Source organism: Halictus rubicundus, chromosome 7 (genome assembly GCF_050948215.1).
Source record: "Halictus rubicundus isolate RS-2024b chromosome 7, iyHalRubi1_principal, whole genome shotgun sequence".
In the NCBI taxonomy this organism is placed as follows: Eukaryota; Metazoa; Arthropoda; class Insecta; order Hymenoptera; family Halictidae; genus Halictus; species Halictus rubicundus.
In genome coordinates, this window is record NC_135155.1 from 9,154,499 (window position 1) to 9,176,843 (window position 22,345).

The 22,345-nt window shown below is 39.2% G+C and overlaps 4 protein-coding genes across 5 annotated transcripts; all 4 read right to left on the minus strand.

Annotated features, from left to right (window-relative positions):
• LOC143355757 (neither inactivation nor afterpotential protein G) lies at positions 1-4,970 on the minus strand. The gene is made up of 9 exons (XM_076790866.1): positions 4,613-4,970; positions 3,314-3,516; positions 2,858-3,217; positions 2,556-2,729; positions 2,327-2,480; positions 2,122-2,243; positions 1,838-2,021; positions 1,536-1,758; positions 1-582 (listed from the first exon to the last, which is right to left on the minus strand). The coding sequence occupies exons 1-9, from the start codon at positions 4,731-4,733 to the stop codon at positions 453-455; spliced, it is 1,671 nt and encodes a 556-aa protein (XP_076646981.1). The 5' UTR covers positions 4,734-4,970; the 3' UTR covers positions 1-452.
• Positions 4,971-5,488: 518 nt separating this feature from the next.
• LOC143355499 (trafficking protein particle complex subunit 2-like protein) lies at positions 5,489-6,708 on the minus strand. The gene is made up of 5 exons (XM_076790336.1): positions 6,529-6,708; positions 6,265-6,437; positions 6,088-6,175; positions 5,935-6,014; positions 5,489-5,866 (listed from the first exon to the last, which is right to left on the minus strand). Exons 1-5 carry the CDS (start codon positions 6,559-6,561, stop codon positions 5,824-5,826), a joined length of 417 nt encoding a protein of 138 aa, XP_076646451.1. The 5' UTR covers positions 6,562-6,708; the 3' UTR covers positions 5,489-5,823.
• A 41-nt stretch (positions 6,709-6,749) lies between these two features.
• Osi (electron transfer flavoprotein regulatory factor orsai) lies at positions 6,750-7,868 on the minus strand. The gene is made up of 2 exons (XM_076790337.1): positions 7,396-7,868; positions 6,750-7,225 (listed from the first exon to the last, which is right to left on the minus strand). The coding sequence occupies exons 1-2, from the start codon at positions 7,432-7,434 to the stop codon at positions 7,016-7,018; spliced, it is 249 nt and encodes an 82-aa protein (XP_076646452.1). The 5' UTR covers positions 7,435-7,868; the 3' UTR covers positions 6,750-7,015.
• Positions 7,869-8,819: 951 nt separating this feature from the next.
• On the minus strand, positions 8,820-22,195 carry LOC143355855 (maltase A2). Of its 2 annotated transcripts, none has more exons than XM_076791022.1 (8): positions 22,013-22,195; positions 20,241-20,344; positions 18,674-18,878; positions 17,429-17,565; positions 13,997-14,178; positions 12,395-13,406; positions 11,545-11,813; positions 8,820-11,264 (listed from the first exon to the last, which is right to left on the minus strand). In XM_076791022.1, exons 2-8 carry the CDS (start codon positions 20,340-20,342, stop codon positions 11,039-11,041), a joined length of 2,133 nt encoding a protein of 710 aa, XP_076647137.1. In that variant the 5' UTR covers positions 20,343-20,344; positions 22,013-22,195; the 3' UTR covers positions 8,820-11,038. The 2 variants fall into 2 exon arrangements, with proteins under 2 accessions (XP_076647137.1, XP_076647136.1); XM_076791021.1 differs by having other exon boundaries at positions 13,997-14,190.
• Between the last annotated feature and the right edge of the window lie 150 nt (positions 22,196-22,345).

Sequence of the window (22,345 nt, forward strand, 5' to 3'; positions counted from 1 at the left end):
TAGTGGAAACGGTGGGAATTTGAGATAACCATTTTATTTTTTAATCTAGAAATTCTCAGAATGGATATAAATTAAAAAAATCAAGTTGGAATGTACTGCACACATATAAATATTGTCGATCTTACCGAGCTTTTAGAGCTTTTGATTTTCTTACTTTTTTTTTTAATGAATGCAAATCTGGCCTAGTAGAAAATCGGGTGGTAATATAAAATGGTGATGCTTTTCAAGGAGATAGAGTTATAAAGCTGAGTTAAAGCATTAATAATGGTGTATAAGCATAACAAAAGGTCGAAAATAATAAGACAATTACAATAAAAAGTCTCTCCTCTGTCCTCGAAAATCCTCTTAAAAATGCCAACAAAAATTGAATCAGGGTTTCAACAATTCGAACTCGGCAAAGTTTAAGAAACAATATCTTTATTGTTTGCTTAATGGAACGAACGAAGTTCGTTTTACGAGCGACCAATGATCAAATCGCTCGTCCTTTCCGCCATTGCGATCAGGACGGAATTTGGATTACCAGAAATTGGTGAAGGTAACACGCTGGCGTCCATTATTCTGAGTCCGCTGACTCCTCTTACACTGAAACGATAGAAGATTATATCATTCGAAACTTAGCGAATAAATTAACAGGTAATCATCAAAATTGGCGAGGAGGACCAACTTCTATAATACAGTCAAACCTGTTTTTGTGCGGTAGATAGGGACCGCATAAAAGAAACCGCGCAAATAAAAAATATTCAGAAACTTCATAAATAGCTATAACAAATAATTTCTTATATTAAAGAAAATTTTTTTATGCGGTGGAGAGGGGCCGCATAAAAAAATGTCTCGCTTAGAAAATATATTAAAGATTTACGAAATAGCGGGAAAGTGCTTACCAAGCAAAATAAATAATTAAATTACACACGGAAACATTTCAAAAAAATTTAATTTCTCATTTTAAACATGGAGAAATTTTCAAAATGCACATAATTCAATACTACTCGTCCTAGTGCAAAACGCGCATCTTCTTGTGATGAGAACATTACAAGGGTGTTATAAAGCCAACGCCGTTGGTATTCATATACCGCATAAAAAAAATCGCACAAAAAAAAATCGCATAGAAAAGGACCGCACAAAAACAGGTTTGACTGTATAGAATTATATTAATTATTACCAACTTCTATAATATAATATAATTATATTATAATAACCAATTAACACATTGTCTCTAGAAAGCTTCTCAAACATTTTCACTTTCTAGGATGAAGTTCCACTTTTTGACCAATTTCAAGTTGTGCAACTACTGTAGAACGAATCAATACAAAATTTATGAAAAGAACGAGTAGCTGCAATTCGACACGGTGTAAAGATTGAGAGAATTGCATATTAGCTTCGATCTAGTAAAATTATTAAAAGAAAGGAAAACGTGTTCTGAAGTGGCTCCATCATCTTATAAAAGATGCAGAAAATAGTTATTCTGCATAGAGACCCGTAATCTACTTGTACCCTTGTAACGCCCTGCATGAGTATCCGAAGTAGAGTGAATTTACCGTAATTTCTCATCAACAACCGCATCCTCGTCGTCTCCCATCCTGCAGGAGCCGGACGCGTGATAACTCGTGAGACCACCGACCCTCATCACACACTCCGCGTACTCGACGTCCCGATAATCCTGCGGCAAGTGTTTGCATTCTTCCAGATCAGGGTGATGCACATTCGCGCCAAACTCGCGGAACTTCTTCGACTCCAGGGTTCGAATCGCAAAGTTGATCGCTGCGAAATTGGCGTTTCGTTCAAAGAAAATGGCGGGCTGATTGTTGCGCGTGTCAGAATCGACGAGAGATTCGTTTACCGTCGTGAGTGCACAGGACGTCGTCGTAGTTCTGGAAATAGGCTGGATCGATTCTCGGCTGGTGTCGAATATTTCTGGATTTCAAGGTGATGCTTCCGCGACTTTTCGGTTGCAAACAGTAGCTCAAGTACAGGAAGCCTTCTTGAGAACTGTTGTTGTAGGACGGATAAAGTGATCTGTACGGCTGCACATTTATACACATTTATAAACATTGTATTTGCGCAATCGAAGTCTCTTAAAAAATTATGTACGATTAAATCGGGAAAGTGCTGTGTAACATGTACCTCAGTCTTATAGTTGGATATAGTTTTCAGTATTCTCTCCTCGGTGGAGCCCATTCCGAAGAGCATTACGCCACTGTTGTTAGTGCGACCGACTCCCATCACTCCATTGGTCGCATACCATCCTTTACGTTACGAGGCAATCGTTAGGTACATCCAATATAATTCTTCATCTAGCTACAGGCAAACTATTATACGTTTTACTCGCCTCTTCCAAAAACAAAGTAGTTCACCACTTCGGGCAGTGTTTGGAGCTTGAACAACGTTATGCTCACTCTAGCTTCAAGATTCACGTAAACCGGGAGCATGATGTGATCGAAGAAGTTCTTCCCTACCGCTGGAAGATCTTTGACTATCGGTATCTGAAATTATTCCGCGAATCTAACCGACTTATTCTGCTTCGGGGTATAGTTTTATATAATCGATTGACGGGTTACTTGAAACTTGTCGAGATCCTCGGCTGGCCCGATTCCTGAGAGCATAAGCAATTGGGGCGTGTTGATTACGCCAGCGCAGAGAATCACCTCCTTTTTCGCGCCAATTCTTCTTACCAATCCGTCTTTGGAAATCACCTTGACACCGTCCGCTATCGTACCGTCCTTAAAAAGTATCTGGAAATTTGACAAAACTTTTTTACCCATCCACAAAAAACGCTAGCTTGGACTGTAGAGTTCCGCTAGAGGAATTGTTCTAGCGGAACTTTAGTGCAGTTTCAATTGCGCAGAAATGAGAAGCATACTTTCGACACCAACGTGTTCGTCAAGATATGTAGGTTCTTTCTGTTCCAAGCGGTCTGCAAGTACGCGTGGAACGTGGACCACCGTGAACCTTTCTTGATGGTGTACAATCCCCTTTGCAGCGTCACGTGACCCGTGTCCAATACTTCCTCCGACATCAGAAAAGCGTCCGCCAAGAACTCCTCCTCCGGACTGGACATCACGTTCATGATATCGGACACCTTCTCGAAATACGGAAGTAGATCCACATGGGACCATCCCTCGGCCCATCCATCGTAGTCTTCCGGTCTACCGAAAGAGTGGACCAAATGATTCATTTGACCGCTGCCGCCCAACCCTTTGCCCCTCGGCACCTTCTGCACCTGTTGGAAATGTCTAACTTACTCGTACTCGGCAGTACAGAAAAAACCGACGATCAGCCGTGATTCGCGAAGGGTCAATAACAAATTTTTATTTACATGGTTCGAGAAGCCTCTCGAGGAGAATTTCTGCGGTTCCGTGAGGTAGCTCCAGTCGAACTCGCTTCCCTGTGTCATCGGCGACAAAAGCGGCACCGAGGACACCCATCCAAAATATCCGCCTGCTTCGACTAACAACACCGTCACGTTCGACGCTTCGGAGAGGCGAGATGCTAACACGCACCCCGATGTCCCAGCACCAACTTCGTAAGTCAAGTACAGATTTTTATATTATTGGCGATCGCAATATTTCGTTGACGCGCGAAATAAATTGACACGTCCGCAGAAGACTCGATTATTCTGGTGACAAACTGTGTCCCAGCAGTATTGCTTGTACCGATTAATCAATTCATAATTTATTCATTAGTCTAGACAGGATTTTATGCATTTACGACAGAAATGAGTAGGTGCAGTTTAAAACAGTAAAAATATCAGGATTGTGAAATACAGTTATATTATTTTTAATTTATTAAATATATCAACAAAGAAAATGAACTTATATATGATATATACTGTATATTTATACTCCAGTTTGTTGCAACTCAGGTGGGAAATTGTTATTTTACATGAAGGTCTATTCATTACACTTTGTCAACTGTAGAATTTATTCTCTGGAAATTCAAACCTATACCTGCAACAAACTGGAGTGGAATAAAAATATATTTTCTTTCTTAGTATGTTTAATAGGTTGAAAAGAATATTACTGTATTTTGAAATTCGTCTAACGTTTGTACTATTTTAAATTACACCTACTCATTTTTATCATAAGTGCGTGAAATCTGCTGTCTAGTGATATAAAATTTGAAAATTCGTCGAGTACACGTGCTTTAGCATAGGTCGGGCCGGAAATCGCAGTACAACTGGGCAGGGGGTAGTTCTACATCTAAAAATAAATCGAAAAAAGGCCTAACATTTTTTCGTTTGATGTCTCATTTTCGAGAAAATCGAGTTTAAAGATCCGTCAGAAAATAATCGGTTGTAATTTTTAATCATTCGTCGGATCGTCTTAAGCTTCAAAACTAAGAACACAAGCATCCAAATAGTTCTCACGCAACATGGTAAAATGTTTGTCGGATATTGCATCAGCTAACGATGTTTGGAAATCCGATTTGGCGCGAGTTGTTGTGTGTCGCGAGTCGCGCATAAATCCGTTTCGATCTAGCCGGCGGCGGCGGACGGATTACAGGATTAAATGAATTTCGTTGACTGGCCCCTTCGACGAGGTGTAAGATACATGTAACTCGCACGGTAATCCACGCGAAACACCGTGCCGGGCCAATTTGTAACTTGTCTACTTACCAATTATGTAATCGTAATCTGCGTCGGGTTTGTCGATCATGCTAACCGGTCTGTTAAAGTAGCAGTGATAGAGGAACGAGAGGAGCAACACGAGGGCCGAGAACAGCATGTAGTTCCACATCTTGTCGAAGGAACACTGGTATCGTAGAACGTCCGCATTCGGTATCGATAAGAGAACGACTGTGAAGAACTGACACGGTCAGGGTGCAGTGTAATTCCTATATTAAATTAGCGTTTCCGCTCGTAATCGATAACACTTTTCAATTAGACGAAGGTCTGACCATGATTGCTTTTCGATGGTAATGAGAGCTGGCCGATCCTTCCCAAACACTGACCGATGATAAAGGTAAACAGTCGTTGATACGCTGTAATTTATTAATCGAAACGAAATTAATTTCGCGACAAATAAATGTGACAAATAGGGTTACATTGTTTCTTTGTGTTTTTATTTGTTCGTTCTAGAAAACATTTTCCGAGGGAATGCACAGGGTTCAGGTGGATTAATTATTCTATTTATTTTTCTGTGATTGTTTTGGGGGTTGTTTCTACCACTCGTGTCGTGACCTACGTTATCAACGTACTGTAGAAATTAACTTGCAGTAAAGATAAAAATTGAATATAAGATTATACATAAAACAATTCATTTTTTAAGTGAATAGTGCTGTTTAATTAGTATTTATTATTTTATTTAAACTGAGACTAAAATAGAGCTATAGTGTTATATAGCGACAAGAATACGGTACCAAATTCGCCTAATAATTCGGGCGCTTTTTTACAGATGGTGCCACGAGCTTCTGTGGACCATTCTATTTAGATTATTGTAAAAAGTACATTTCACAGCAATGAATTTTTATTTATTTTAGAAAATGAAGTAGCTATTTGTTTCGGGATGTACAAGATTTATTATTTACATATTTAGATACACTGTTTAATTGAACTTTTGGTTCATAACAACAGACAAGGCAAACCTATTAAACATGACTATAAGTATATGTGGACGAATGCAACACATACAAATATAAAACATTATAAAATAATAGCTACTAAATTGCATTAACGGAAGTAGTCGATTTCCACCTTAACGCATAATGCCACCTAAGGAAAGAAACAAATTACAGTAAACAAGAATTAAATTCATGTATTACTAATTTGTATAAGAGTTCACAGTCTATCCATAGTTAGCGGTTTCTGTATTACACAGCCATTAGTATCTATATAATACCCATTATTTCCATTATTGATAAATCAAACGACCTGAAAATTAAATACAAATTATTAGTACCTTTGAAACACAGAAAAATTACAATATTCAAGCAACTTACTTGGAATTGATTTCATCGTCTGGAATGTAGAATGGATTACACACAGAATTAGAGTACGCAGCATGCAATTTTTTAAAGATCTATAACAGAAGATTTGTTATTATAAGGATACAGTATAATTATAATATTGAATCATTTCTATAGTTAATATACCATTTTTACATCGTTTTCACGTAGGGTTGTATTCGATGACTGCAACACAATAATAAACTTGATTTTTGTATTTGTCGCATAGCCGTATCTACAATTAAAAAATAAAAACATTGCCACTATATTCCAGTACGTATATACATATAAACAAATCCACACAATGCTAGAAATACTGCATACATTTTATACTCTTCTGTAGCATATAGTAATCCCAAATACAAATCTCTTATATCAATTACTGCTTTATTTCCAACATTCAGTTTCTCTTCTATAATGTCTATTGATGTATGAACTTTGCAGTGAAACTGCAATGCCATTGATTCGTCTGCACATCGAATATATTTCGGAGAATTCTATGTGAAAATATTTGAATTATTAAATATAGAGAATGTAACCCCTGTAAAATTCATCATAACCTCAAAATAGTGAAAAATGTATACTCACATCTTTACCTATCACAGCAACACAAACTGCCATATTTACAAGCCTTATTCTATATTATAACGTGTATTAAAATCCATACCAGTCTAAAAAACTTAATTAAAACCTTTGCAGTTGCTTCTTAAAGTTATAGCACATGTAAATATTGTTTGAACTCCATGAACACAAGTTCTAATGTCACTTTTGACAACCATGTTGATGAGGTAACCAGTAAAAACTTCATATTTAGTTTAATTACAAAATCTGTATTTATTTATCGAAATAAAAGCTATACAAGTACATTTTCCTATAACATATATATTTAGATATACAAATGTTTCAGAAAAATATATTTACGAAAAAACGTCAAAAATATATGTAGCATTCAATCTCAATTCAAACTTTGATGTCATACATAGCTTTTTTAGAAAATAAACAGAAATTAAATTCTTCATCTATATATACAGAAATAATAACAAACGCTGTATACTATAATCATAACACTTTAATTTTATGGACTACCATAGTATCTTCTTTTCAATGTTCTGTATTTTCGTAACATATACAAAGCTTCCAGTTCTTTAATTACATAGTTTCCATGCGCCAGCATTTTATTAATTTTTTCTGGATCCGTTTCTCCTTTATTTTTTTCAAAGGCTTTTTTTAAATTGCGCTTGAAAAAATCATAACCTCTTGGATAGTCTTTACCCATAAATAACAGCTAAAAATATTAAATAGTTTTATTTGAAGCTTACAGTAACGAATATGCATCAACAAATATCTTGTATACAAATAATGGGATAAAATATTAATTTGCAATTTCTATGTGCATACAATATTATACTAGGTGTTAGTAAACTAATGATCCATAATTAAATTAAATTTTATTACCGTTTTATATAATTGAATCACTTTAGAGCGTTGTGACATTGATGTAAATATTTTATATCAATTAATTTATTAATTCTATATTAATAAGATAGACATCCAACGTGTGAGAATTATTATTATAGCACTATAAAATATTATGCTACCAACACAAAATCTTCCTGTATAAATAATTTTAATTACCAACTCGTTATCTTCAACCGTACACTGTCAGTGCAAAACAACATAAATGCACTATTAATTTTTTTGACAGGTCATACATTTTAATAAAATGTATAATCGGCCCTGTTTCAAGTACATTTTAAAATGTGATTGTCACTGTACAATGAACCATAATTGCATTTTAAAATAAATTACTAAGAAAAAGAATAAATTATTAAATATAGCAAAGTACAAAAATCTACTACGCTTTCGATTGGCAGTAACAATTATCAGCTGTGCGAATAGTTTGAATGATTTCCAGTGAGTGGCGCCACTATTCGAATGTGCTAATTTTGAATTTTAAAAAACGCAAATTAAAGCACGTGCAGCTTCTCAATACATAGCGCAATAAAATGCAACCGTCCATTATGTCACCGTTCAATAAGAACTAATTTCCACGGTGAGACAACTGTTTACATTGAAATAGTCGAGTGATTATTAATTTATTTCCTACTTGAATTAGATATTAATACACAAAGCCACAGCGGACATCAATATCACTTAACATTCAAAAAACAACGATAATAAAAGGATTGTATTTATGAAGGAAAGGAGGAAAAAAAGAGAGAAATTTCCTCGTAATGGGCCCTGTTAAGTTAAATCATTACCTACCCTCAACCGTGAGGAAGAGGGCCGGAAAATTCCAACACATTACTTTCGCTTTGACCAATACACATCACACAACTCGATAGATCAGCCGAAGGCATCCTTTCCGAGATCGAGTAGATTGCGATGGCTAACAGCGATTGCGCTACGGCAATTTCTGCCAGAGGTCCAGGGACCTTCCTCAGAGCATGAGAGTCACTATGGACTCCGATTGTGGCTCCGCGGTGTTGCTCGAGGGAACTTCTCGAATCATTACGTTTTTCACACACGTTATATAGAAACCATAGCACCTAGCAAGTACTTGCGAGAAAGGTGCAGTGACTCTCAATCACTTCAATCAGTCTTTCATCTCTAAGTCAATCTATAATATTTAAAACTGTAATTGCGACTGCAGTCATAATTACAGCATCAGATATAGAAGTGGAAGTAACGTAGATATTTAAAATGTAGAAACCCAAAATATAGAAATTAAATTTTATGAAATTTTAAATAGAAAGATTTGAAATATAGAAATTTCAAATATGAAAATACCAATGTAATAGAAATTTCAAATGCAGTAATACAGATAATATAAATAAAGTATACTAAGATGTCGTACGAATGATATATGACAATAAATAAGTATTTCATTATAGTAAAATTTATTAACACGTATCGACTAATGTCTAATTCGATAATTACCTTAAAGTTATAAAAACTTTTACAAATGATGATCTAACTGCTAATACTATTCACATTTGATTTCTTCTATTTTTGATTTGTATAAATATAAAAGGTAGCGATGCATATCAAAATTACATAGCACTTAAAAAATTAAATTCATTGTACGACATTGCTGACATTGGATATTGTATCTGAAAATCAATTGTATAATGTTAAAATGGTTGAACTAGGCAACATTAATTCAACTATTGTATGGTTACATTAATACTATTGATATTTCTATTTCTTTTTTTTTTCACAGAAATATAAAGTATTTGAACAATCGCGTTGAAATAATACTAAGTAGAATACACAATGGAGATTTATGATTATACATATAACTTTCATTTTATTCCTGCGTACGAATAATATTCACATCAAAATCGAACTTCGTTTATGTAAAAACCTAATGCTGCTTGAGGGTTTATTACCGGAATACATACTTTGATTCGATGAATGTACATTTATTGTTGGGTCAATAATGTTTCACTCGAATGAAAGATACAAAAACAAACCTTCCCTCGTATCGTGAGCACCATTTTTAATTCACGCATCGGTAAAATGTCACTCGCTTAGTACCAAAATCATTTATAAAAGAAGTGAGAAATTACACGTTGCGAATACTGTTTATCACGCACGATAAAATTTGTTACAAAAATAGTCCATACATATATCTTTATTTGTATTTTTGTTCAGTCGATCTACTGCGATTTGGAAACGTATTCCAGAGCGTATAACAGAGATTAGATTTTGTGTCAACCATGTAAATATATAAAACATTCTAAACGCGTCGGGTCGAATTCGCGCTACGTGACGGGGAATAGAATCGGTGCAGTCGCAAATGTCGTCGATGTTTATTATCAAAACTATCAGAACATACAAAAACACAGTGAAACAATTTCGGGATCATCAAATCTGGACCACGAAAATGAACACAGGACAACATGAGATGATTTCTTCTATTTTGGAATGTGAAATGCGCGAACATTCGTTGTGCTTTAGTTTTTCTCGTTTGACATCGCTAATCGGACTAAACATCAAATGGTACATGCGATTTGATTGCGTAACAACTGTACTGTGGATTTCATGCATTATTACATGCACAGTGTCTACTCGATATGTGTCCAAAACACGGGTCTAGCCAGGGACATATATCGTCCAGGAGATACTATTCTTTGATTCACGCCGAACGTAGAAAAGGTCAGCGAAACTCTAGAGGGCTCTCTAGATAAACATTCATGTACCATACGATGCATGTCCAAAACACCTTTATCTTTTATAACAAAACTTCTTTATCTTTTTATGGAACTTTCACCACATATTCGTGGCATTTGTTTAATGAAAATGATGATTTACACAAGTAAATATAATCGGAATTATATCATATTTGGTGTCATAGGAAAAATAAAGAAGTTTACTCGAACCATGTTGTGTTTACACACCCCGGCGACCAAGGTCACTTGAGCTTCTTGACCCCTCACGGGGTACGTATACCCCGTGGCAGTGGGAATAGTTCTGGGACTTCCATCGGCTAGATATTTGGTACATATATCGAGTAAAGAGTAAGCGGTTCATCTACTTCTGCCTTTGTACCCTATTTCATAAAAATCTATACCCGCATAAATATCCACAGTTCAGTCTCAACGGTTTCTTTTTGATTTTTTTCGTTTTATCCAAGCACATTTCACTAGACTACGTAACACCCTTTTGGATAACAAAAACGTTTCGCTTTTTACCGACACTGCGGGCTTCATGCATTCATGGCACGCAACAATTATTCTTTCTACTTCGTGTTCGTAAAATCCCTTTAGGAACGAAATAAATGTTCGTTTCTGTCCGAACGCTATAAAACGATCAGTGAAAATACGAATTCGAAATCTGTTGCCGTTCGAATTTCAACATTTCCGATCCCTATCGAACAAAACGGGCGTCGCGGTCCCCACGCGTTTCATTTAAAAATTAGTAGGAACTTTCTCGCGAAATCTTTCGTTGTACAAACGTTCGCAACGTCGAAAGGTAACGTATCATCAAACGAAACATCACGAATCCACGCTCGAAATGTCAATTAAAGTACGATTGAATCTTGATCGGGTGTAAAATGAATGTTATAGAAAATTCGGATTCCGCGGAGGGGTCCTCATTTGTCAAGCTTTATGACGAACGCCTCTCCCGGAGACACGATCATCTCCTTGAAGTACACGTCCCGGTTCAGCCTGGACGCTGAACCAACAACGACGTGACCACCGTAATAAAGGAAAGACAAATCCTTCGTCTGCGTTTTGTTGCCCAGATTTGCTACGAACACGTACGAGTTTCGCCGTGGATACCATCGCTCTATTACAATCATTTCGTCATCTGCGTACCTAAAAAAATAAAAAACAATAGGAAATTGCATAGAGACTCTTGTGATACACGTTTTCTTGCATCTCAGAGCTTTTTTATCATCGTAATGCCTGTGTTCGGGTTTTTTCAAAATTTTGTTCCCAATAACATTGTTTCAAGCGTTCTACATTAAAATATACTTCAAAAGACTGTTCCTTGAAGTAATGCACATTTCAATGGGTAATGTAAAGCTGTTGAGTCGCACTTGACACAGGAGTGCGAAGTAAATAGAAATAAGAAACATTTAAAATACAGGGTTACCTAATATCACAGTTAGCCAGCACCTGGTTCTCTTTCATCACCGCTTTAACATAAATCGGGGTCGTCTCGGATCGGAGCTTAACCATTTCCGGTATAGTCCCCGCCAAGATTGTCTGCAGCGGTTTTGCGGCTTCCGGTAGCCAAGCCATAGCACCCGTGGACGCGAACTTATGGCTACCACCGTCGATCGAATCCCAGTTCATCGGAGGCACGTTGTGCACATGACGGAGATCCTTGTGGTCCTCGCACTCACAGTCTGACATACCTATCTGAACACGTATTACGTTTTATTAATTAAGCGAGCGTTTGAGGGGCCCCAAATCGTGCCCAGGCCTGTTGTAGAGGTTACCACATACAGTGAATTCTCATTACGAGTCAGTGCCAACCTTACAATTTGGAGTCAGTGTTCTCAGTCTTCTTGTCACTATCGCTTACTAGTCATAGGCTTTCATGACTTATAAACGGATATGACTTTTAGGTTTCCAGCGTGCCCTGTGTATTTCAAATGCGACGCTCGGCGACAACCTCAGATTTCGTCTAAGAGTCAGTCACCAGAACGACGCAACTGACTTGTAACGAGAATTCACTGTACAGACTTTCTCCAGATGTTCTTTCAATTCTTGTAGTAGTCTTCTAAAAAAATGAATTGTAGTAGTCTTCACAAAATGAATTTGATTTGCAAAAGGATAAATTTGGTCTATAAAAGGATGAATTTAATCTGTAGAAAGGTGAATTTGGTTTGCCTAAGGGTTAATTTGGAGTGCAGAACCTGTATCAACATATGTTATCCACACGACCGACGCGTCGATCCGAATTACGGATTTAGCGGAATCTGTGATGCACTGTTTACCTCATCCCCGTAAAATATACTCGGCGTTCCGGGCAGCATCATCCCCAATAAAGACGCAGCAATGGTGGCATTTTTCACGGTGATAGTGGAAGCCATCCTCTGATAGCCCACTCCGCCTATGGACCAATGCACCCAAGGATAATTGGGTTTCTCGAACAGCAGACCCTTGGTGATCTCCTCCACCTGTTTCTTGATCTCCTTCGTCCCGTTCGACAATCCCAGCGTAACATCCACGAGATCCATATTCCTCAGAATAGCCTCCTTCGCTACGGACGTGGCATCGTTCAGAGCGTTCGCGTGGCAAATGAAAATCTTCTGATAGCCCAAGATCGACCTCCAGTGGTTCAGAATGCTGGCGAACGATTTCTCGTCGACGTAGTGCTCCAGCCCCTTCAAATAAAAGCCATCGACTCCCCTCTGCGACCATGTTCTAATCGCAGCTGTGACTGGGTTCTCCATCACCGCGCTTATGTGATTCGACGTCAGGGCTTGATGCTGCGGCTCCTCCAAGGACGTCGGCGTCGAGGACAACGGGTTTCTGATCCCGTGTCGCAACATCGAGGCTGTTGTTGGTACAACATCCTCTAAAGCCACGCCGTCATCCGTAACGCCTCTTCTCTCGCGCACCGCTTTGTCAGTCTTGTTCGGCTTCTCGATCATCACGTTCTCATCGTACAGAGTCTTCACGAACGGATAGAGCGGAAGATCCAGCAGCAAGCTCATGTTCCGCCGATGGATCTCGTGCACGAGCTCACCGAAATCATCCAACGTCCCCAGATGCTTGTTCAAGTCGGTCAAGTTGTCGATGTCGAAATAATGTTCGGGATAGTTCGCCGCTGGGTAGACGGAGTTCAAACGGATCCCTCGGACGCCCAGCTCTTTCAAATAGTCCAGACGCATCACTATCCCTCGAAGGTCGCCGACACCGTCGCCCTTCGAGGAATCCTGAAAAGACGCCGGGAATATCTCGTAGAAGATGCTCCCCTGCCACCATTGCACTCGCGGGTCGCACCTGCACACAGAAATATCAAATGCCTCCGGTATAATACCTTTGTTGTTTGTACGGTCGGGGGCAAAATTAAAAATTGGACCAAACGACTTGAATTTTTTCTTTAGATGTTTCATCAAAACCGATTAGGATTTCGATCAATCGTAAGCCCAAAACTCGCAGACTCTTACATCTTTCGATGGCTTTTTTACGCGTCGAGCGGTCTCGTTATATAATCTTGTACTTGTAATACGAAAAATTCAAGTTTTCGGTGGAAAGATTTTTTGGATCGCAGTGGTTCTCTCCTTAAGTAAAAGAACATAGCGCAGAGCTGTTCAGCGTGTGCCGGTACGGACAGCGATTTTCTTGCTCCGGGCATACACAAAACGGCGGGCACGAAGGACACGCCCCCTGCGGGCGAGGTTGCATGTATTTATCTCACGCATTGTCACAGCAACGTGGCAAGCTACGGTCTTCCCCCACTCCTACCGTCACTTGCCCGCAGCTGTGCTCGCTAATAGGCGAGCTGAGCAGTTCTGACGCAGCGCATATACGAAGAGAACTGGCAAGCGTTTTAGGCCTACGAGACTCGGCGTATGAACGTGGGGACATACTTTTTGGGCATGGTGACGATGACACCGATGACGAGCGCCATGCAACCAGCTAGCACCGACATCAGGGACCAGAAGCAGGTCTTCCTTATCAGCGGCCAATTCCATTTCATGAAACGATAATCCTTCGGCGGTTTCGGGACCACCAGTTGGATCCCGACCAACGGTGGCTTTCCTCCGTTCTCCTGATTGTAAAACTAAACAGTTACAGTGAAAGTTCATCATGATGTTAGGGAAGCGACAAGCGATGGATTAGTACACATAGATCACGATGACGGCTGGCACAGATTCCCACCACCGTGAACATGTAGGGGATGTCACGATTCAATCTATAAACACACGTATTTCGAGGAATATCTTGAATGATTCTGTTTGTTTTAACAAAATTCAAAAACGTCCTCCTCCCCAAGCTTTCCTCCAGATATTTTAACTCTGAGCGCGTATTGAGCTTTATAGAAGCATATTTTCCAAGGGTCTAGGCGCGAGTATGTGTATTTTTGTATTTGTAAATGAAGGTCGATTATCAATATATCTGAATAGCTCGTTAATTTTATGACACTTGCGAAAGCATGTCTGCCAAAATTTTCATAAAATCGTGATGCATCAAACTATATTCTGATGATCCATTACTCAAGGGAGGGGTACTCATAAACGATAAAGCGAAACTTTCGTCGGTTTCCGAGGTACATTATTAGACACAATGTAATTAAAATAGAATTCGCTGAACAGTGAGGTTATCAAAACGATAGCGATGTTATGCCGACGCTGCCTCGTGATTGATGAATTTATTAAATGCAGAAGTGCTCCTTGGTGAATAAATGTATTGCAACAATGGCGTGCAACGCTTGGCAAGGTACTCCCAGTTTGTGCCAAACAGATCGAAATATTATGCTGAATACAGCACACGAAAATTGGTCTGTAAATTTTGCAAATGGAAATTCGAAATAGTTAATCAACGAAGGAGGACAGCGGGGGGAAATAACTTATTCAGCATGATTAGTGGAATGCGTTTCGGCGATCCTTTGACTCATCCTGGTAAACGACGCTCTTTTGCAATAAGAAAATGGAAATTAGATGTTCGTTTGTGACCAGAATTGGAAATATTCACCTGCACACCTATTACGTGAAAAGATTAATGAATAATTTAGAATCTTTTGCCTGTTCTATTTCAACCTAATAACTTCCTTGTTTATTTCAATTCTCCCTAATGTGTGCAGCAATCATTTTAACATCGTGGGACAAATTGTTTTAAATGTTTAATCTGACAACCGAACGTTCTTGTTATCAATTTCGAAACCATCAGAAACGACAATCACTGTCATATTATACCTATTTCTTTACGTTCGTGTTATCGGTATGATACATTGAGACAATAGTCAGTTTAGGAAAATTGCATGTCTAACGAGAACATTGTCGTTACTCTTATTATTTTGCTCTACCGCGTTTCTATTTCTGCGTACATCATAGTTTGTGTGACAGTGACTTATTCGTGTCTTATTATTCTGTACACTGTTTACTTCTGCAGCTACAGAGATTCCATTCGGCATGAAAAACAATAAGACTGCGTAGTTTCTTTCGAAGTGCCTCTACAAGAAATAAAGGTGAGCAGGTCAGTGTCTGAAAATGCTCTTCTTGTTACACCAATCTGAGTTATAGAGAGTCATCTATAAAAAATAAGACTAAGAAGACGCGTAGATGCAAACGAACTTGACGCATTTAGATCGAAGGTAAAAGTGGTAATTGACCGTGGGCGAAACAAAACGTGTACCAACATTACGAACAGAAAGAGGCAACCATACGTACGCATCAGTGAACCAAAGAAACTTATTGTCGATGAACAATATTTTAGTGAACAATACTGTTGATGACGAATACTTTTTAATGAACGCGCGAAGAGCATATTTACACACTTTAAGAATTTGATCCCCCGTGAAACACGGATACGTATTATCTTCGGGTCATTCTTTGTTTTAACACTTTGACTGCCAAACTAGAAACCTAAAAAATTCCATAAAATCAAAGTAAGTTATTTAATGAAATAAAAATTGAAAAAAATTAAATGTATGATATTGAGTAGTCCTCCAACTTTCTTGCATTTTATAGATCCTAATAAAATTTGGTACAATGAATATATTAACGTAAAAATTCATTTTAAAACCTGGACATGTGTGACATGGCAGTCAACGTGTTAAAATAGTTTAATCGAAAATATAGTAGACTGAAAATAGTGTAGACTGTAGATATTTATCATTGATCATTGCTTCGACTTTGACGAGTTGAAACAGTCGGGAATCAATTATTGTAATTGCTGCTTTTACCAGACTAGAAATATAATTACTCTAGGAAGTTTTGTTAATTTTGCGCCAAACGCACTATTAATTCCACGATCTACTAATCATACGGAACCACTACTTGCAAATCGAATCAATCGAAAGCATCTAAGAATACGCAAGGGTAAAACGTAAAACGCACGACAGTTCGAAACAGAAATCCAGTTTTTAGTGTCATGGAAAATCCACATCCAGGAAATATTTTTTCAGTATTAGTACGTCACAATCAATTTTGCAATGTGAAAGGTACTTTCGGCGCCGGTTGGGGTTCTGAACCTTAACTGCCGAGGTGTCGTCTTAGAAACTCGACAAAATTTCTTAATCCGATTATTTACTAAAAAATTATTTTATTCTCCGGGAAAAATTCACCCATTTTTCGTGTGGTAGCAGTGAATTGTTATTTCTTTAATTATCGAATAGGTCGAGATTATCAACAATTTTCAGGATTATTCTCGGGAATCACGATATCTTCAAAAATTCCAAAATTTTCGAGATTAGGTTTTCTTGGGAATCCCCAAATTTTCGAGATTAGGTATTTTCAGGAATCTCCGTATATTCGAGAATCTCCAAATTTTCGAGATTAGGCATTCTCGAGAATCCCCAAATTTTCGAGATTAGGTATTCTTAGGAATCCCCAAATTTTCGAGATTAGGAATTTTCAGGAATCTCCATATATTCGAGAATCCCCAAATTTTCGAGATTAGGTATTCTCGAGAATCCCAAAATTTTCGAGATTAGGCATTCTTGGGAATCCCCAAATTTTCGAGACTAGGCATTCTCGGGAATCCTCAAATTTTCGAGATTAGTTATACTCGGGAATCCCGAAATATTCAAGATAAGGTATTTTCAGGAATATATTCGAAAATCCCCAAATTTTGAGGATCATTTGGGAATCCCGATATATTCGAGAACATCCAAATTTTCGAGATGATTCTCGGGAATGCCGATATATTCAAGAATCGCGAAATTTTCAATAATCCGCTCCGTCTCGACCCGTCCCGACCATCGGGTTCCTGACATTCTCGAGTTCTCGTACACTTGTGCCGCACACCACTAGTTACAATCCACGTCGGCAGTTAAGGGTTCGCGTGATCGGGGTGCTTACCAGTGCCTGTGCATCGGGGGCGAGATGTTGATAGGCTGTGTTCAGCTGCGTCAACAATTGCGCGCAAACAGGTCCGTTCGTGTCGCTGCTGCTGCCGCTGCTCGTCGACTCCACCATCGGATCGCGGGAGCTGGGTTCTGCAACAAATAACGAATCGACAATGGCTCGGCCGCAAGCACAACCAGCTTTCGTCCGCGTAACGATAAGTATTAAAGTCTCGCGTTCGGTTTCGCAACGGACGACTGATGATGACTGTCTCGAGACAGTCATCGACAACCACTATCGACGGCTCGACTCGAAACCCGCATCGGGATTCAACGGCCGAACTCCGTCGCGATTAATTCATCGATGAAGTTGGAACTGGAGTCAATTAAGCCGTTTTATTCTACGTAAAAGAATCGTGCGTACGACTTTAAACGGTTACGTAACTCCGACGAACAATAAGCATATCACGCGGCGGCGGTTTGCTTGGGGAAAAAAAGGGCCACGTGTAGGGAAGTTTGTTACACGCTAATTGATGATACTTTTAATTCATCCAGAGACCCAGTTGATTTATTTAACGGTGTAGATGGAAAACGAACTGTGCATTAGCGCTTGTTATAGTTAGCCATAATCAGTATTTTACGTGTTTCTAATAAAAATGTAAAATGTAAAATAGCGAAGATGTTACATGAATTTAAGAATACAATTATACAGACTGTTCCACAAATGTTGTACTTCCTTGAAAGGGTCGATTCCTAAGGTCATTTGAAGTAACTTTTTTCTTTGCGAAAATGTTTCCCGTAGCTTTGTTAAGGAGTTATTAACGAAAAACGCAGACCAATCATAGCGCGGCTACAGCGGACAGATTCCGGCTTGGCCAATGCCAACGCCACGCAATAACAATTTCGCAAAGGCGAAAGTTATTTCAAATGACCTTGGGAATCACTCTTTTTAAAGAAGTACTTGTTACATTATTAAAAGGAACGCGTTTTCATTCAATTTCTGTTCCTCAAAATTAACTTTTTCTATTTTGGATATTACATTATAAGGCATTGTGGATTTAATATCATTTTACAATATTATGTTAAAAACGAAACGATTTAGAAGAAAATAATGTGTACCATTCGAAAGAAGGAAAAATGTTATACGGAAAATATGTGAAATGTCGTTTTTCCTGAGAACGATTATGAAAAAATGAGTCTCGTCGGTATCATTATCCGTGCAATTATGCTTAAGCGTTTATATCTGCTGATGAATGCTTACCATCGTTCAGGATTCTGCTTGAACTGTTCACTATACTCATGAACTCGTTAAGTCCATCCTCTTTATTAATGTTCTCGAGCATCGGCGGAGAAATGGACTCCACGGGATTCCCCTCCAAAGAGGTAACAAAAATCCCGACTGATTCGAACACATTGTCATTAAGTGGACTAGACGTCAGAAGCGAACAATCCGATGCTTCTTCGTCCTGTTAAACAGATCGTTACCAAAATCAATTGCTTTCTATAAGACGAATCATGGTACGTAATGAATGAGTTAAACTGAAGTTATTTGCAGCGTAACTCAAACAAAAATAACAAAATGGATACTTTCAAAAATTAGTATAGGGTACAGGACCCAATTATTGTGGGGGTACCAATTACTGTGCCTACATTAACTTTACTTATTTTTAAAGCTTAATGAATATTTAAAAAGAGATATACATGTGTAACATATTGTATATTAACTGATTTTAATGAAAATATTTAATATCTCTTTTTTAATATTCATTAAAAATAAGTATAATTAATATAGGCACAGTGATTGGTAACCTCACAGTAATTGAGTTCCTTACCCTATAGACACTCTAATATTTTTATATCGAATTGATAAAACAGGTATTACTCTGCTACCCACATTTTATACGTCAAAACGATAGAAATTTTAACACGTTCGCTGCCGCCATTTCAAATAAAAAATTCCAAAGATAGAAAATTATTTTCTTTATTCAAAATTACAATGCGTCCGAAATAGAAGCTTCGAAAACATTTCGTATTCTAAATTATTTCTATTATGCCCCATTTTGAACACTTCAAACAAAAGCGTTCAAATATTCCCACTTTACATTTCCCAATGTACTCCGATAATTTTCCGATTACACTAATGTTGGTAGATTACGAAATGATTATGTGGCCTCGCTATTATATCACAACTAGACTGTGGATTTTTATGCGAAATAAAAATTATCACTGTTTGTTCTAACAAACAAAGGCCACTTAAAAATGTGTTCCTTCCCTCGAGATTTCGAGTAGGTCGAAAGTAATTTACAGTCACTCACAGTAACATTCGGACACTTTTAAAAAGATGATAAATTTCCTAAGATTGGACTATACAATTTGGATTTCTTTGAGAAGTTAGAAGTTAGTTTAATTGCTGACAGCAACCTTGAACATTTTCTCCATGATTCTAACCAATTGAAGTTTTTTCAAAAAGTTATTTTTCGCTAGTAAACTTCTGAAAGAAATCCAAATCGTATAGTCCAATCTTCAAAATGTGACTGTACATTCCTATTCTGCAATATGTGACAAACGCATAAAATCCGCAGTCTACTCATAACTGATTTAAATAATCCCGAGAAATGCTCGATTACCCATAGCAAACATTCAATTTTCCTCGAAGCGAGCCTCGTTCGGCAAGATCTGAGTGCGAGTGCACAGATTACGCTGTCAGCTAGCTTCTTAAGAATCGTTTCCTTAAAGGGTTAGCGTACACGTGGCCAGTATAACGTGTGAACAGCAGAATAGAAAGGGGTGGGGAAGACAAAAGGGTACGTTATTTGTGTCGGACGCACCTGTTGGTCGTGATTTATAATGAGCTGTCGTGAGCTGGGCGAAGACGCAAGTTCAGTGGGTAACACCGCCGACAAAAGACCCTCGGGCTTCTGGATATTCATCTCTGTCGAACGTGGAAAGAAAGTCGAGATAGTTTAAATAATCGAGGAACAACCACTCATTCCAATTCACTGAGGCGTTCGAAAAGCAGCGTCACGATATTTCTCCTGCTGCAATGTCGCACTAGCACACGCCCGACGTCCCTGGCAATCAGTTCCGGCGAAATGACGCGCCTTAAAACGAAAAGCAAAAAAAAGAAAGAGAACCGCGAAGAATGTCAGTTATATAAGTCGTTCGTCGAAGACGGTGAAACACAGCATTTTCGTGCTCGTTGAAATTCCGCAACGGGAGCTGACGTCGGGTAGTTTCGCGTTGAAACACGATCTTATGGGAGCACCGGACGGACAGAGTCGTGTCACAGAACACGTCCGACGCGTTGAAACGCAATCCGGCATGGTCGGAGTGTTTACGAATAGAGTGCGAGCCGAATGTACGCCAGCCGAGGCGGCTTATTGATCGGCGAATTCTATGAACGACGCCTATGGCAGCGCTACGATTTTGCTCCCCTGATCCATTAAAATGGCCATGGCTGAGAAGGGCTGTCCAAACAACCGGTCGTTCAGCACGCGCGTACCATTGTCCCGCACCGAAAGAATAGCAGGCGATTACGTCATACGGCGTCGCCATCCTTCGACCAGGTCGGCTTACGGCACGTAACGCCAACATGTCAATCGTTCTTGCGAAGTTCGACGCGCAAATGACCCGCGGTAAACCGTCTAACACGGTAAGATAACGAAGCAGGTATATATTTAGACGGTGTTCGGAGAGCCGAGGGGACTCTCTTGGCGGCTTTCGAACGGCTCGCGTATATAGGACGCGAAAATAATTGGAAGCCCGTAAACATTTTCCTCTTCTTTTTTCAGTCACGCTACCGTCGCGAGAGCGGAACCGTTGTTGGACGTCGTCGGGGAATCAACCGATCCGATTAGTCGCGTGTAAGAGCGGTCCTAATGCAGAGACGTTCGCGTCTACCTGCAATCCGTTCGTGTTCGTACGATTGCCAAGAATAAAAGGAAACAGTCACGCGACTGCTCATGATCCTGCTTATTTAGATCAGAACGAAACAGAATTTGCGGAATAAACGTGCGTGGTTGATTTGCGCGTAGCAAAAAGCCTCGGTGGTTGATTCCGTTGGACGTAGAATAAGACAAAAATGAAAAATGAATTTAGGAGGCCCTCGAGAGGGAGGCTCGAGAGTTCTCAGTTAAATAAAAAATCTCCACGATCCGCCAATAGCGGCGCGCGAGACAGGAAAAACTCGCAAACTGTTATTGGCAGATCTTCAGACAACAAGCTCATTTCGGCCTGCAGAACTACCCCCAGTGTATTGCTGTGATCGATATTTGTATCGCACGCACACCCTGTGTTTCATTGATAGCCTCGCGTCCAGCGGTCTTCGAGCACGCAACAGCTGTCGCAAATGCAACAAGATACATCTCGAAGAATTTATTTCATCGTATATTTATCGTGAAGCATCGTCTCGCAGAGAGAAGCTGTATCAACGCTTTTTATTGGCTAGTGTAGAAAATTGGAAAAATACAAATCGACGGAAAGATTAGGGGATTCCGTTTTTGTCCAGTTCGAGATTAGTATCCGCTCCGTGCGGCCGCAGGTAACGGGAACAGGTACGCAGCGAACATGGTAGCGCGCGTCGATTCGCGATAGGTCTCACCTGTAATTCAGCCGGTTATCATGTGACGGAGGTAACATCGGCAGAACACACGAAACACATATAGATTCGTCCGCGGGAATCTCGGAGAGCTCGTGGAACCACGGGAACTATCGGGCTTTTCTTTCGGGCCGGCCCGGTGTCCCCCACTTGTTCGACGCTTGGCGATTATTATTCGTCTTCTATGGTCCCGGCTTCTGCGCGCGAGAAACTGTCTGCGATCGGACGAAGTACAGCAAGATCACTACCGAGGACGAAGTTCGTGCTCGCGTGGATGTTGTTGACCGTCCTGATGCCCCCGGCCGTAAGGGAATCGCGTGCCTTCGTGTATTATAT

What these genes read in the sequence shown, in the direction of transcription:
- LOC143355757 (XM_076790866.1), bottom strand. Translation starts at nt 4,733, where the DNA reads ATGTGGAACTACATGCTGTTCTCGGCCCTCGTGTTGCTCCTCTCGTTC. An exon ending in AGATTACGATTACATAATTG is followed by an intron (nt 3,517 to 4,612) that starts GTAAGTAGACAA and finishes TGACTTACGAAG; the next exon opens with TTGGTGCTGGGACATCGGGG. An exon ending in CGAGAGGCTTCTCGAACCAT is followed by an intron (nt 3,218 to 3,313) that starts GTAAATAAAAAT and finishes CATTTCCAACAG; the next exon opens with GTGCAGAAGGTGCCGAGGGG.
- LOC143355499 (XM_076790336.1), bottom strand. Translation starts at nt 6,561, where the DNA reads ATGGCAGTTTGTGTTGCTGTGATAGGTAAAGAT. An exon ending in GCTACAGAAGAGTATAAAAT is followed by an intron (nt 6,176 to 6,264) that starts GTATGCAGTATT and finishes TTTTAATTGTAG; the next exon opens with ATACGGCTATGCGACAAATA. An exon ending in GACGATGAAATCAATTCCAA is followed by an intron (nt 5,867 to 5,934) that starts GTAAGTTGCTTG and finishes TTTAATTTTCAG; the next exon opens with GTCGTTTGATTTATCAATAA.
- Osi (XM_076790337.1), bottom strand. Translation starts at nt 7,434, where the DNA reads ATGTCACAACGCTCTAAAGTGATTCAATTATATAAAACG. An exon ending in TGATTCAATTATATAAAACG is followed by an intron (nt 7,226 to 7,395) that starts GTAATAAAATTT and finishes TAATATTTTTAG; the next exon opens with CTGTTATTTATGGGTAAAGA.
- LOC143355855 (XM_076791021.1), bottom strand. Translation starts at nt 20,342, where the DNA reads ATGAATATCCAGAAGCCCGAGGGTCTTTTGTCGGCGGTGTTACCCACT. An exon ending in ATCGTCACCATGCCCAAAAA is followed by an intron (nt 13,407 to 13,996) that starts GTATGTCCCCAC and finishes TTCTGTGTGCAG; the next exon opens with GTGCGACCCGCGAGTGCAAT. An exon ending in GTATATTTTACGGGGATGAG is followed by an intron (nt 11,814 to 12,394) that starts GTAAACAGTGCA and finishes ATACGTGTTCAG; the next exon opens with ATAGGTATGTCAGACTGTGA.